The 15,968-nt window shown below is 45.1% G+C and overlaps 1 protein-coding gene across 1 annotated transcript in view; it reads right to left on the bottom strand.

The window, feature by feature from the left end:
- The window catches only part of FAM199X (family with sequence similarity 199, X-linked), a 45,474-nt gene that overhangs the window by 13,930 nt on the left and 15,576 nt on the right, over window positions 1–15,968 (bottom strand). The window contains exons 2-3 of the mRNA XM_068132338.2: window positions 1,855–1,901; window positions 1,502–1,696 (exon numbers count right to left, since the gene is read on the bottom strand). Coding sequence (XP_067988439.2) covers window positions 1,502–1,696; window positions 1,855–1,901 — 242 coding nt within the window. The remainder of the gene's footprint in view (window positions 1–1,501; window positions 1,697–1,854; window positions 1,902–15,968) is intronic.

Below are 15,968 nucleotides of genomic sequence, written 5' to 3'. Positions count from 1 at the left end.
GCTCTGATTGGCAGAGCAGTGCGCCAATGTGATGTGATCGGCCGGGGAGATTACCGAAGGCAGGACGCCATTTTCGGCAGTCGAGTTGAGTGCAGTTCGAAGGCGTTCACAGCTTGAGAGAGTCCCAGTGCGATCCCGAGTTGGCTTGTGAGCAGGGTCCTGGCCCGGGTGGAGTTGGATGTCGTGTGGAAGATCGCCGTCGAGGTGGTTGGAGCTCGCTCCTTTTTGCTGGGTGGATTCGCGCTAGCCTGCTGTGGGACCTCGTGGTGATCGGTGCTTGGTGCTCGGGGCTTTGGAACTATGAGCGAGGCGTGCCGCAGGACGAAAGGAGCCGGGTGTTGGACGGCAGCCACCAAGACGACAAGGACGAGATAAGGCCGTATCCGCGAATACACTTTACATAAAAGACGTGTTATTTTCGTATTCATCTCCCTAGTCTCGCGTTTGAAATCTGTTGTGCGTGGGATCCCAATTTAGTTACCTTAGGTTTATAGTCATATTTTCAGTCTTTGCTTTTCAATAATAAATCCTTATATTATTTTTGTACATATACCTGAACGCAGTTTCCTGTTTGATTTTGATAGATAAGGCAGCGGGGCTCTTGCCGTTTCCCTCCATCCTGCGCGCTTTGGTTTTGGAATCTGCTATTGAGTTTTCGCCTCGGAAGTTAAAGCCTTGTAATCGGCCTCCGCAACTCTGATGTTAATCGCAGTTGCGCGACAATATGTATATAAAGTTTTTAATAAAAGAACTCCCACCTGTCATTTCGACAGCAAAATACACTGAAGCTTTTGGTTTCGGTTTTTCCGCTTTTAGCCTAAGTTTTCAACCCCATCCTGGTTTAGCTCCAAATATCCAGGCTTACAGCATGCTTAAGTTTACCTCCGCCCGCCCCCCCCCCCCCCACTCACACCCCCACCAACCATTCTTTTCTCCAGTTTTGTTGAAATGCCTTTTCTTGGGCTGTTCAATTATGCTCTTCTAAGGTTTCAAGGCCCAAGGTTTCAAGTAAGTTGTACACCACAAATGAATAAAATCCCAATTCCTACCCACAATATTTTCTACGCCCATTAACCCAACACACTTACTTCAAGGTTGCTGCATTGCCTCAACTATTTTCTCTTCTTGGTTCATATCCTTGGTTGTGCCTGCCTGTTACACTACTTTCAGTATGTTGCCTTTTTGCCCTTTGTTACCTAGCTCTTCCATGAACCTCGATTTTGTATGAGTATCCTCCCTCCCCCCCCCCCCTCCCCCCACCCACCCCACACACTCCCCATCCAAAAATAAATAAATAAATATATCAAATCATTAGAAACCTGATGCTTGAGAACTTATTCTTAAACAGTGACTGCATACACCCAAATTCCCATCTCAACTTAACCAAATATCATCGTATTTCTGCACCCTGAGTAAACACCACGTTCCAAGAACCAAGAATCCCAATCTAATTTTATTCAAGAGGGATTCTCCTTTTGCAGCCCATCAACGAGATACTCACCTGCGGTGCCTCAAGCCAATCGCTGGACTCCGATCAGGCACAGGAATATTGTGGAAAGCAAGGGTCGTTGAGGCAGATTCCAAAGCATCACAATCGCCTCCCATGTTCATAGCAGACCCCAGGTGTTCATCAGACATAATGAACTGCCAGTAGAAGTTGTCTGGTTGTGAGATTCCTTGCCGACCATCATCAGCTCTGCTGGGCAAGAACATAAACCTTGGTTATGTGAAACATGAATACGTGGTGAGCTCGGTGGGAAACAGCAGCCATGGCAGTAGGAACTGGATCAACATTTCATGAATCAGTCACAACAAAGTGCAGAACAGTTAGAAAACAAATTATTGCAATCTTACCTCCACACATCATCCGAGCTCAAGTCAGAAAAGGAACAATCGCTCATCTGAGGGTCAAACAGAGAAAATGCCTCAAAAGTCAATGAAACATCAAATAACTTTTGAAGTTACACTCATCCTCGTAATAATGTTACAGGATAAGAATAACATAACCAGACAGCACACACACGCACGTCACATTGGTCTACTTAAGTATTGTAGACCTCACTAGTGGGCCTGTTGGGTTTGCAAGGCCGTCACAACAAATTTTAATTCGTCTTCACGGCCTTGCATCATACCTGCCTGCTGTATTGACTGAGCATTAGCTATCCTTTCACCAAGCCCAGATATGCTTGGGCCAGGTTGAGAGCGGGTGGAGGAAGGGTGGGGGGAGATTATACATTACTACTACCATTGCCAAATTGTACTGCTATTATTACTACCTCTGCCACCAAAGGTGGATGGAGGTTGTCTTTTCACCCATGACCGTCTGCCTCTGTCTGCGTGCCCGTCTGCGTGCCCGTCTGTCCGTCTGCGTGCGTGCCCGTCTGTCCGTCTGCGTGCGTGCCCGTCTGTCCGTCTGCGTGCGTGCCCGTCTGTCCGTCTGCGTGCGTGCCCGTCTGTCCGTCTGCGTGCGTGCCCGTCTGTCCGTCTGCGTGCGTGCCCGTCTGTCCGTCTGCGTGCGTGCCCGTCTGTCCGTCTGCGTGCGTGCCCGTCTGTCCGTCTGCGTGCGTGCCCGTCTGTCCGTCTGCGTGCGTGCCCGTCTGTCCGTCTGCGTGCGTGCCCGTCTGTCCGTCTGCGTGCGTGCCCGTCTGTCCGTCTGCGTGCGTGCCCGTCTGTCCGTCTGCGTGCGTGCCCGTCTGTCCGTCTGCGTGCGTGCCCGTCTGTCCGTCTGCGTGCGTGCCCGTCTGTCCGTCTGCGTGCGTGCCCGTCTGCGTGCGTGCCCGTCTGTCCGTCTGCATGCGTGCCCGTCTGTCTGTGTCTGCGTGCCCGTCTGTCTGTCTGCGTGCCCGTCTGTCTGTGTCTGCGTGCCCGTCTGTCTGTGTCTGCGTGCCCGTCTGTCTGTGTCTGCGTGCCCGTCTGTCTGTGTCTGCGTGCCCGTCTGTCTGTGTCTGCGTGCCCGTCTGTCTGCGTGCCTGCCTGTCTGTGTCTGTCTGTGTGCCTGTGTGCGTGTCTGCGTGAGCGTCTGTGTGTGCGCCTGTCCGGGCTGTAACTTTTTACCATTTAAGTTTTGTCATCAAATTTTCAAAGCTTCATTATGATAACATGGAGAATACAAATTAATAATCGTCAAAAGGTCAAAAGGTTAAAGGTTAAAGGTCAGCGTCACTTAGAATCACCAATTTTCCTGAAATTAAAATTTACCATTTGAGTTTTGTCATCAGTGCCCTCGTTATGATGTCATAATTCGACAAGTACAATGCTGTATCTGATCAGTTTGAAATTTCTGGAGCATGTTCTATACAACAACACAAGAGGAGAATGTAAATCAATTACATCATCGGTCACGTGGTTTGGCAGCGATATTGGATTGAATATAAAAACTTCTAAAATTGAACTCCCCCTTTAAAACACCCTTCACCCCTCCCTTTCAAATCTCCCCTCTCACCCCTCCTCAAAGTTGCCTCTTAACTCATCCACAAAGCTACCTGCTCCCCCCTCCCTCGACCAACTCTTTCCTCCATCTCCTCCAATCTTCTATTTTCCTCTTCCCCCTCCTCTCATATTACTCCTCACTCTGTCTCAACCCATCACCAGCTAGCCTTTTGTCCTCCTCCTCATCATCCGGCCATCGCCAACACACTGTCAACTCATCTCCCTACCTCCTCCTCCTCCTCCTCCTCTCTCTCATTTAAACCTACCCCCACCCCTCCCCTCTCTTTTACCTCGTGGTCCTTCATCCTTATCGGTATGGACCTCAAACATCCGGGGCCTTCCCTCAAACCTGACTGATCTCTCTAGTGGGGCAGCTTAGCACCAAATTTCAAAGGGATGGGGACATGCCAGATAAAAGCACCAAAATTTTATCAGGCAATCTTCAGGGTCCCAGCTATGATTCTATAACCGGCGCCAAGCGATACGACCACTCTTATTTGAAATATTTTATAATTTGTGAATTTTTGTTTTTGAAAATTTTGGGGAAAATTTTTTTTGGGGGTTTTTGGAAAAGAAATGTTTTTATTGCAGAAATGAGAACCTTTTCCGAACATTTTGGTGTAATTGTTTTTAAAATCGAACATTTAGAAGTATTTTAAAACAATATTTGAAAACTAGGTGTCTTGGGTGCATTTCCTCAATTTGGAAAATTTCTTGGAAATTTTTTTTTGGGGGTTTTTGGACAAGAAATGTTTTTATTGCAGAAATGAGAATCTTTTCCGAACATTTTGGTGTAATTGTTTTTAAAATCGAACATCTCGAAGTATTTTAAAACAATATTTGAAAATTAGTGTCTCGGGTGCATATTCCTCAGCATCTAAGCTTCAATTCTATAACCAGCGCCAAACGATCCGAACAGCAAGATGCATGCACAATAGACATTTCTATTTTTTTTATTTAATTACATGCATATTATATTAAATCTGCTATATGTTGAAATTATATTTGCTATATGTTGCTATATGTTGCATGGCAAAAGAAGAGGTGGTCAAGGGAGATTGTATAGCCTGATCCGCCTACCATGCCTCGTTTCAAAACAGTCCTGCTCAAGAAGTAGAAGCTGCCATCACTCAACTTCTGCCTCTCTTCAATGAGAAGGCAGCCACACCTGCAATGATCAAGCATGGAATGGATGTCATCCGTGAATCTACACAGTTCCTGAACCCTGGACAGATTCCAAGAATAGCAATGGATGCTCCGCTGTATGCGCTTGCCAAGTTCATTCAGTGGCACTGGCCTACCACACACGGTGAAGACCAGTATGTTGTCATGTTCGGCGGACTCCACCTGGAGATGGCGGTGTGGAAGACACTTGGAGACTACCTAGATGGATCTGGATGGGCAACAGCAATAAACCAGGCAGGCATAGCCTCTGCTGGCACAGCTGAATCCTTCCTGAAGGCATCACACCTGACGAGAACCAGGCATGCCCACCAAGTCAGCGCTCTGTTACTCTCCAAGCTGCAAAATGATGCCTACCTGAAGGGAGCTGCTGGTGCAGCAACTGAAGATAGGACAGAAGAGGACTGGAAACAAAGCATGATCACGAAGAGTCCAACCTTTCAGTACTGGGACACCATCCTGAGGATTGAGCTCCTGGGACTCACCTTCGTTCGCGCTCACAGAGAAAGAGACTTTCCCCTGTATGTCGAGTCTCTGAAAGCCCTGGCACCATGGTTCTTCGCACTTGACCACCATAATTATGCCAGATGGGTCCCGATCCACATCCGCGACATGGAGAGTCTCCCTCCAACAACCGAAGAGGAGTTTATTGTCAGAGGCAACTGGGTTGTTCAGAAGACAGCCAGAAGGTTCTCCAGCATTCCGATCGACCAAGCCCATGAACAAAATAATGAGCTTGTGAAGGGCCCTGGAGGAGCAGTCGGCCTGACTGAAAACCCACCAGCCTTCAAGACGTGGATGATCGCTGGACCTGAGCAGGCACGCATTCTCACTGAGTTTGAGCGGGAGTACACTGCCATCTCAGAAGATGAACGCCAGCACCATGAAGAAGGTCTGTCTGCGCAGAAGACATTTCACGAGCGAACACTGGGCCTTATTCAAGTTATCAACGAGATGAGCAACCCGTTCCTAGATGAAGGAAGCGAGCTGATTGCACTCGACATGTGGCATGTGATTGAAGAATCTGTGGCCAACGCTGTGCATACCATAGAAGAAGTGGGAAAGGCTCAGTATGACAGCTACAACAAGGCTATCATCACTGAACGAAGGCAGTCCATCCATGAGCCTGTGAAGAGGAACTCATTGCCTCTCTTCAGGTCACCATCCAAGGGGAAGAGGAAGCAGTCAGAGGATGTTTCCCTGTTGAAAGATGATGTGTCCCTCTTCTCTCGTCTGTACATAGTTGCTCAGAACAGGGATACAGATATGGGAACCTTCTACCAGCATGAAAATCATCCGCACCCCCCTTCTCTATCTGAAAGAGGAAAACTGCGCCAAGGAAAGAAGTCAGACCTCATTGGTATCCTTGTGCAAGAACCACAAAACTCTGCAAGAACCATTTCCAAATTGAGGAAATGCACCCGAGACACCTAATTTTCAAATATCGTTTTAAAATACTTCTAGATGTTCGATTTTAAAAACAATTACACCAAAATGTTCGGAAAAGATTCTCATTTCTGCAATAAAAAAATTTCTTTTCCAAAAACCAAAAAAAAAAAATTTCTTCCCAAAATTTTCCAAAGAAAATTTCACAAATAATAAAAAATTTCAAATAAGAGTGGTCGTATCGCTTGGCACCGGTTATAGAATAATAGTTGGGACCCTGAAGATTGCCTGATAAAATTTTGGTGCTTTTATCCGGCATGTCCCCATCCACTACCTAAGCTGCCCCACTACTCCATACAGGTTGCTTCTCACAAACCAGACTTGATCTGCTTAACAGAAACTTTCCTCCTCCAAGATGTCTCTGACTCCGTGGTATCCCTCTATGGTTACCCCGTCCTCAGGTATGATAGACCTGAGCCTCGTCCTGGTGGTGGAGTTGCTCTCTTTATCAAAAACTCTCTCCATGTACTGCTCTTTCACCTCCCAAACCCCATGAGTACCTCTGGCTACGGATTCCTCTCCGCTCCCACCTTTTGTTCATATGTGTTCTGTCCCGTCCTCCAAAAAGTGATGACTCCATTTACATTTCACTGTCTGACAACTTGGATCAACTTCGATCCACTCATCCCAACTCTCTCTTCCTCATCTGTGGCGACTTTAACTGTCATCATGCCAGCTGGCTGGGTGTGGGTACCTCTCGCACCAGTCATGGCACCTCGGCAAAGGACTTCTGCGACTCATTGGGACTGCAAAAATCTGTCAATTTCCCGACCCGGATCTCAGTCAATGGAGTATCATCTCTTCCAGACCTGGTTATGACTAACTTCCCTGCAAATGTCTGCTGCTCTTCTTCTGCTCCAATCGGTTAATCTGATCATTTCCTTGTTAAAGTGGACATCTCTCTAGCCATTCTCAGAGAGACTCCTCAGCATGGACGAGTCTGGCCGACTGGCCCAGTCTTCAAGCAGCCATCAATCATCTGGACTAGTCTCCCATCTCTACTGCCTCTGACAACTCATCCTGGGAATTCTTCCAAAGTAAATTGCTCTTTCTCATGCACAGATTTATCCCATCTCGTCTTCAATTGTCATACACTTCCTCCCGTCCATGGTAAACGGAATCTTGTGACGCAGTTGCCCTGAAACAACTTGCTTTCACCTCATGGAAGGCTAATCCAACTGAAGGCAATCTCATTTCCTTTCACAAAACCAGGAACAAGTGTGTCTATCATCAGGAGAGCCAGGAAACAATAGCTCTCTACTCTGAAGACTCAACTCTAAAACCTGTCTCCCTCCTTCAAATCCTGGTGGCGTCTAGTCAAATCTGTTTCTGGTGTTTGTTCCCCCTCCATCCCCTCCATTACCTCAACTCTGTGTTTGCCTCAAAATCTTGTGTCCCAAACCCCTCTCTCTCTGTTGCCACCTTACCCAGTCATACCCAGCTGCTCCTGGACTGTGTCGTTCTCTCCTGACAAGGTGGAGGAGTTTCTGTCAAACCTCTACTCTGATTCTGCAACTGGACCAGATGACATCAGCCCACGGGTCCTAAAATCCTGCTCTGCCGCTCTATCTCACCCTCTATCTGTTCTCTTCACCCTCTCTTTTGCTCAAGGTCATCTGCCATCTGCTTGGAAATCAGCAAACATTACCGCTTGACACAAAAAAATGCAAAACCACATCCTTGCAACTACAGACCAATCAGCCTGCTCCCAATAATCAGCAGTCATGGAATCAATCATCACTTCCGATATTAAATCCTTCCTCTTCTCCAATGGCTTGATCTCGGATCATCAATTTAGTCTCATACCAGGCCACTCTACTCTACTCTACTCTACTCATGATGCTTCTGCTGTCTCAACAATGAATGAAGGTCCTCAATGTCAAACAGGAAATCGGAGCTGTCTCCCTTGACATATCTCGTGCCTTCGATACTGTCTGCCAACCCGCCGTGCTCCCCAAACTCCCCTCTTATGGTATCCAGGGAAATCACCACGGTTGGCTGGCGGACTTTCTGTCCCGTCATAGTCAACATGTGGCCCTGAATGGAATTCTCTCTTCTCCCCTTCCTGTTCAGGCTGGAGTTCCTCATGGCAGTGTTCTGGGCCCTGTGCTTTTTCTTTTCTTCATTAATGATCTCTCTGGAAAAACCTCTATCTCTTTGCTGATGACTCCACTCTCTGCCACTCCATATCTCAACCCTCAGATCAGCAGGCAGAAGCCTCTTCACTCTCTGCAGACCTGGACAATATCACAAACTGGTCAAACAAGTGGAACATGTCTTTTAATCCTGACAAATCTCACTCTCACTTTGCCTCTCCGAAAAGACCGTCTGGACAACCCTCCCATCTACTTTCTGAGCAATCTTCTCAAAGAAGTTCTGTAGCTCAAGCTTTTAGGTCTCACCATCTGCCATGATCTTTCCTGGGAAAACCACATTTCCAAGCTGGCCTCCAAAGCCATGCGCCATCTGGGCATCCTCTGCCATGTGAAGTCTTTCCTCGGCACGACTGAGCTCCTCACCACATACAAGGCTTTAATCCACAGCTCGATGGAATACTGCTCTCCCCTCTGGGCTGGTGCTCCTGCCTCACACCTACCTCAGCTTCACGCTGTAGAAACCAAAGCTTTCAGAATCATTGGAATCTTCCGTGATGAAGCCGATTCTGAGGGCCTTTCACTCTCACCGCAGGCAGGTTGGTGGTCTTTTTGTCTTCTACCGACTCCTCTCCGGCCTTGCTCCCCCAACTCTGTCTGTGCTCTGTCCCACAAATATTCTTTCAGGTCACACAAGATCTGCCAGAAACACTTTTCTGGTGAAACTGCCAAAATAAACTCTCTACTCAGCTTCACTCTTTCATTCCTCTTTGCTAACGTCTTTGGAACAAACTCCCACACTTTCTTCAATCCCACTCATCCCTACAAGTCTTCAAAACAGCTGTTCACAACAATCTTTTATTTTCCCCCATCCAAAACCTTGATCTTTTATAACCCCACCCCTCCCACTCGCCCCCCCCATTAATACACCCCAAATCCACCTTTTTCAAATTCCTTGTAGTGGCCATTTGTTTTAGACCATGTACCCCGCTCCAGCCCTCTTTCTTCTACAGATCTTGTGATATCCCTGGTCTCCACTGTTGTTGTGCATCTCCGTCTCCATCGCAGTCTCTCTCTCTCTCCCGCTCCCTTTATGTTTCATCTGTGTTTGTTTTGTTTTGTGTGTTAGCTCTTACACGAGCCTTGACTTTGTATATAAATATTTTTAAAATATAAAAACTCCCAGAACAGCTGACCATATAGATGCAAAACTTCATGCACATGATGCACTGGACTTGAGGTGTATAGGGTGTAAGTTTTAACCACATAGGTCACATGGTCTGACAGTTGTGATTTTTTTTTTGAAGTCTTAACCATTTCAATTCAACTCCTGCAGCACAGGTGAACAGGTCAAATGGGAATTTCACACACATGTTCCCCAACTATTGGGGATACCAGTGCGTTTTCGAATAAATCATAGGTCATGTGTTCTCGCAGCCATATTGGATTGAATGATAATCGAAATTTTTATTTTATTTTATCTTGAACCGCTTCATCCAGACGTGAAACGTCAAAACTATGAACTAGTCGTTAAATGGAATACTTGCTTAAAATTTTAACGTGATTGGTCTCATGGTCTGGCAGCCAGGATCTTTTTTTAATTCTTTGAAGAAGTAAAAAAAAAAAAAAAAAAAAAAAATTTCCTATATATATATATATACATATACAGTATATACATATATATATACACTATATATATATATATATATATACACGAAATATATATATATATATATATATACACACTATATATATATATATATATATACACTATATATATATATACACTATATATATACATATACATATACACACACTATATATATATATATACACTATATATATATATATATGTCAAGTAGTAGATTTGTTATTGCCTAAAGTTCAGTTATAGACGTTGGGTGCTAATGTGTTATGATTTAAATGTTGTCTAAAAATGCTATTTTCATAAAGTAAATAAAGGGTTTTTTGCTTCGTTTTAGTTTTGGGTGAGGAAAGGCTTAAAATGAGGTCATGCTGAACAAATTGTATACGTGTGCTTTTTTCGAGGCTGGTCATAAAACCACGCCCACATGCGCTTGTTTTTGCGTAATGCTAGTAGAATGACATGAACCTATCGTTAACTATATATATTTTGTTTTAATCTCAGCAACGCATGACTCTGTATAAACATGCTTTGGATTACTCATGTACACAAACCCATAAAATATATGGGTTTGTTTGGCTAAGCATACACTCTCCTCTTTGTGAGTTACATCTCTGTTTTCTCGGAGCCCAGAGAAACAATTGGTCCAAATGATAAGGAAGGGCTGACTCCCCCGAATGATAACGGTGGGAGGGACTCTCGCCAGTCGCTTCGTTCTCTCGGAGATTTTCTGATAATCGTATTCGTATATAAGTGAATGAGAATCAATGCGTTTTCAGGAAGGCTTGACGTGGCATGAGACTGGCTCTTGCTATAGATGTCTTGGCCTCCTCCGGATCTGTATAAGTTGGTTTTTAATAAAGCTGCGCCATTCCAGGCTATTGTGGACTTCTTTTGCAAACGAAGAGCTGATTCTTCACAGATGGTACCAGGAGTGGGGTGTCAACAGACGCGGAGGACGGGAAACGGAGCCCGAGGGACAGGAGGAAGGCTGACCTGAGGCCGGCGCCGGCACGTTGATTTGATTAAAGGTGGGAGTTGTTTTATATCAGAGGGCTATCTTTCCAAATTCGTACCTTCCTCCTTCGAGCGGGTTCAGTCTCCTTGTCTTCCGCGCTGTCTGCACTCGAACAGAAATTGTAAGTAGAGGCTCATTTAGGCCTCAGAATGACGTAGCTTTGTTAAAGCCAGGATAAACAAGTAAGGATACAAGTAAGGACTTAACAGTAAGCTTAAAGTTACAGTTAGCACCAGGAGGGGAAAATGAGGTCGGACAGCCATATAGGTTGAAACCGGGTGGCCAAGATTTTTCCAGGAAGGAACAGCCCAGAGACAAGATGGGGTATGCCATTGCATGCCAGGGAAGGAGGGCTGTGGTTAACTTAGACGGCCAAAGGGACATGGCCAGGAAGGGTGAAATGCGTAGGTACCAGGTAGGTTTGACAAGAAGGTAGTGACAACTACGAGGTCAAGCCAGGAAGCTCTAGACTAAGTTCTAGACAAGAGGTCCAGATAAAGCAGGCCAGGATCTGGTGGACAAGAGAAAATAAATAAGCTCACAGGAAATGGGCCAGGTGGCCACAGGGTGAGAAGGACAGGTTAGGTTTTGAAATATTGAAAATTGAAGCAGGAGCTGCATTGTAGGAATTTGAAGCTTCAGAGCCAAAGGAAGCAAGTTCAGGAAGCAAAGTTCAGGACAAAACAATTAAGGAGGTAGTTAAACAAGTAAAACAGCGAGTGATGCCGCTGGACCAGATACCAGGCAACACCCCCCACCCCCCCCAAGACCTGAGCTCAGTCCCAGGGCTCTAGGCAACACCCCAACACCCCGCCCTGCCTTCCCTTTTTTTCACCTCAACCAACCCCCGTCCAACCAGTCCCAAAAATCCTTTTCCTTGAATGAGAGACGTAACATGAATGAGCAAAGATTGTTTGGGAGTGGCTGGAGAAAGGCATGATTTGAGTCGATCTGAGTTTCGCGCGAAGAATGGGAGACTCACTCGTATATGAATGAGGAATGAATGTATATTGGGATGTTAATTGACGTGTGTGTCTGGCCAATGTGTTTGTCTGTGTGTCATGTGCAAAGCAGAGGGTTTCGGTGTGAAACTTTGTAAGCGATCTGCTCGACTTGGGGGAAATTCAGGCCGGGAATGTCCATTTTAACGTCTATCCGAGAGAACAGGCGAGGTCCTGAACTGAGTCCGGATTTTCATCTGTTTGGGAGTTGTTTGGGAAGCGAATTGATATAAATCGGGTCAGGAAAGCACCCGGAGTGCCCTTGTCGATCTACTGTTGATATGAAGCGGTTTCTTGGAGATGGTTGCAGAATTCGAATCAATATGTGTGTTTTACTTGAATTGAAGAGTTCATTCAATGGCAGATATTGTGGATTGTATGTGTGGGATGTATCGCTGAGGCAGCTCACCTTTGAAATTGGTGTCATATAGTGCATTTTGGGGTCGGGTGCGATGAGATTTGCTCAGAGTGCTGGCGATAACTCGCCCACTCTCAGAGGAGGATGTGTGCCCAAATGCATTGTGGGTCATTTCGACTTTGCTGGATGTCGGACGTTCATGTCAGACGAGCCATGTCGGAATAGTGGCCGGCTGCGACATATATGCCAGGCAATGTTACAAGATGGATTTTTATTTAAGATGGATTTATAAGATGGATAGATGGATGGATTTATTTAAGATGGCTAAAATAAACGATTTCAAGACAGAGTAATTAATTTCCGGAGCCAAGTTCCAACAGGAAGTCTTGTTCATACAGTAAGGTACAGTGCGGAGTGGCGGCTGGAAGATGCATCGATGCATTTGTGTTGACCAATTCGAAGTTTGACCTTTTAAAGTTTAGTTGACCTTTGTTCGAGATATGCAAGGGAAAGGTCAGAGGTAATTCACTAACCTAGGAAGAACGACAGGCGGAGTCAGTCTACAGGGTGTTGCTTTAACGACAGGATATATAGGACTTACGCTTGGAATTTAATTTAACCGGGCCGAGCTGTGGGGATTTGAGATGGATTTGAGTCACGTTAAATGGAGGACATTTGTGAGGATGAAGAGATGCAAGTAACGTGGATTAAATTGTGGTATCACGAGTTGGGTGCCAGAGATATTGTGGTTATTATAACTCACTGATTATAGGGGGCGCCGGGCGCACCGAGTACAGATCGGGTTGCATGATGGAGCACGCATGCATGGATTTTGGCTTTGCGAGGCTCCGGATAGAAATTGGCATTTCGATGCTGTGGATTATATCGTGCCTGCCCGGAAAGGTGATGTCCTGTGCTGGGGCTGGCGACATGCCTCTGTTATTTGTCTGTCTGTCGGTCTGATTGTAAGTCTTTGGTACTGGGAGGGCTAATTGAGTGCTTAGGCGTCATTGTTCCATGGAGGCAGGTCCGGGGGTTTTGGTCCAGCCTGCAAGGAGTCCAGGGGCTTGTTTTAGGGCTGGGTCGCCAAAAATGGGATGCTGTGCCCATCTGGATGTAAAATTATCCATCAAGGACGGGGAATAATGTGCAGTGTGATTGGGTAAGAGGTAAAGGCCATAAAACACCAACCCCATGAGGAACGAAATAAATGGAGAGATGTTGGGATCACATGATGGTTGGGATTGAAGAACAACCTACTGGGATTTCAAACCTGTGTTTGGGTCTGGGGCAACTGGGTGATGGGCAACAGTGTATGAGTGAGTAATTATGATCTGTTTAAGTGTAAGAGGCGGTGGAGAAGAAAGGGGTGATGAAAAGTTATTTGTTTAGTGTGAAGTAGGTTGGTTGCTTATTTGTCACAGTAAGATGAGAGTTGTGTTTTTAAGCTTGGTCTTTGAATGAATTGTTGCTTGGAATGTGTTGATTGGAAAAGTGATTTCTGATCGCTGATCCGATCTGGTTTTGAATTGTTGATTTAATTTTGAATTGATTGGAGGTAATAAGGATTTGTGTTGATTTCCTGATTTGAGTTGATCTGGAAACAAAGACAGATGGGATTAATGTGTATATCAGGAACATTTTGGAAAAGAAATATGGATATATGACATTACTAAAATATAACCAAGCAATTGAGAGTTCTTGGGTTAATGGGATATAAATAAATGCATCTACAAGTTGATGGTTTATAAAAAAATTTAGTTCTGGATGATACTTAAACGATGAACAATGTTGGCAATATACAAAGAATGTGACTTGTTTTTTGGGGGGCAAAGTTATGAGTGGTTGTGGGCAAACGAAGATTAATTTAGATTTATCATAGTTAAGTTCGAGGAAGTTGATTTGAAGCCAGAATTTTATTTGGATGCCAGAAAGGAGAAAGGAGATGCTGAAAGCCAGAAAGGAGATGCTGTTGTCTACTCTGAATGACAGGTGGCGGTATCCAGGGCGCTGAGGAGTTTGTTCACGTTGTAAAGTTTGTTTATTTAGTTTGTTTATTGTAGAGAAGAGTGCTTTTGGGATTCCGGAGCCAGAGTGGATAATTTGAGGGTAGTAGGTGGAGTAGAGGACATCTTTACAGTGCTGTAGGTGGTCCTTGTAGGCTTGGGAGTGAACTGATTTGGGTTTAATAGGCACAAGCTGGTCTAAACAGGGTGAGGAGGATGGTGTGATTGATGATGTCAAAGGAGGCGTTGAGGTGAGGAGGATGAAAATGTTGAGGTTGCCGGCGTCAGAGGAGAGAAAAGGTCGCTGGTGATTTTGAGGAGAACAGTTTCAGTACTGTGGCTGGAGCAGAATCCGGATTGGGATGTTTCATACAGGTTATTGGCAGAGTGGTGATATTTGAGTTGAGTGGCCACAGCACGTTCCAAAACTTTTGACAGAAAGGGTAGGTTGGAGATGGGTCTGAAGTTATTTAGGGTGTCAGGGTTTAGTCCAGGGTTTTTCCAGAATGGGGGTGAAGTTTCACGAGTTTTTGGGGAAATCGGTATGTGAAGCTGGATTAAGTTGGAACTGCTTGATGAGCCATGGAGATGGATTGGGTTTTGTTGTTGGTTGTCTGGGAGTTCGGTTGTTGCATTGCCAAAGGTTTCTGTGTGGTGGACACACTCGTTGGCTGTTGTCTTGTGTGACGTGGATGGAGATGTATGTGGCTGCGTGTGGCTGCCTGGAGGGGAAGGCGGCTACAGTGGTTGATATTGGTTGTGGGTTGTCCGGGGTGCTTCGATTTGCATAAGGGGTGAAGATTGGGATATTACATTATTTTGAGTAAGTATTGGCATGAGTAATTACAGAAGTAATTATGAGTTAGTATGAGTATTAGTTATGAGTTCCAGGTGTTGAGCTAGTTATGCTAGTTATCCAGCTAGTTATGAGTAAGTGATTATTTTAGTAAAGTTACATGTTTCGCTGTGTTGTGGATCTGCGGACAAGCTAGTTTGATGGGTACCCTGGGGTCTTCAGCGTGTCTATGTGTTTGTCTGGCTGTTACACTAGACTCTGGGATGTGTTTTCATGAGACGAATTTCAGAATTGATGACAATTCAGTGAGTATGGTGGACAACGTGAAGTGGCTGGTGTGAAGGAAGGGGTTGGGAAAGATGGACCCCCTTCACGAATACCCAGTAGGGTAGCTTAATTTCAGACATAACAGTGAGAATCTATTGTGAGCGAATCACAGTGGGTGAGGAAAACATTGTGTGTGACCAGACACCAGAACTGACCAGAATTGAAATTGGAAGTAGACCAGGTTATTTCTATTATTTGTTTATTCGTGAAAATAAATAAATAATAGGGGGAGGTTCATGGAGGTTAATGGTGGTTTGTTTGTATTAATCGAGGTTAATGGTGGTTTGTGTTTGTGTTAATGGAGGTTAAAGGTGGTTGGTTTGTGGTAATTCTAGTTGAAACTCTCGCTGAAGTAATTTTCGTTTATTTTTATTTTTTGATTCGATTTGAGAGTTGAGATGATTGATTTTTTATTAATTTTATAATTTTATTTTTATTGATGTTGGAAACAGGTAATGGGATGCTGAGAGAAGGATTGAATTTAATTTGAATTGGACTGGATTAAATGGGATTGAATTAAAAAAAATTGAATATTGGATAAAATTGGATCCACTTGAAAAAAGTGGATTAGGAAATTGGAGACCTGTAGACCAGGCGCTCCCAGGAGACTTGTGGACCAGGTGTTCCACCAGAGGAAAAAGACCAGGTGTTCGTGGAGCACTTCACC

Source organism: Myxine glutinosa, chromosome 12 (genome assembly GCF_964187855.1).
Source record: "Myxine glutinosa chromosome 12, kmMyxGlut1.1, whole genome shotgun sequence".
NCBI classification, from domain to species: domain Eukaryota; kingdom Metazoa; phylum Chordata; class Myxini; order Myxiniformes; family Myxinidae; genus Myxine; species Myxine glutinosa.
The sequence above is the reverse complement of the archived record's forward strand: the minus strand, read 5'-3'. Positions and strand labels throughout refer to the sequence as shown.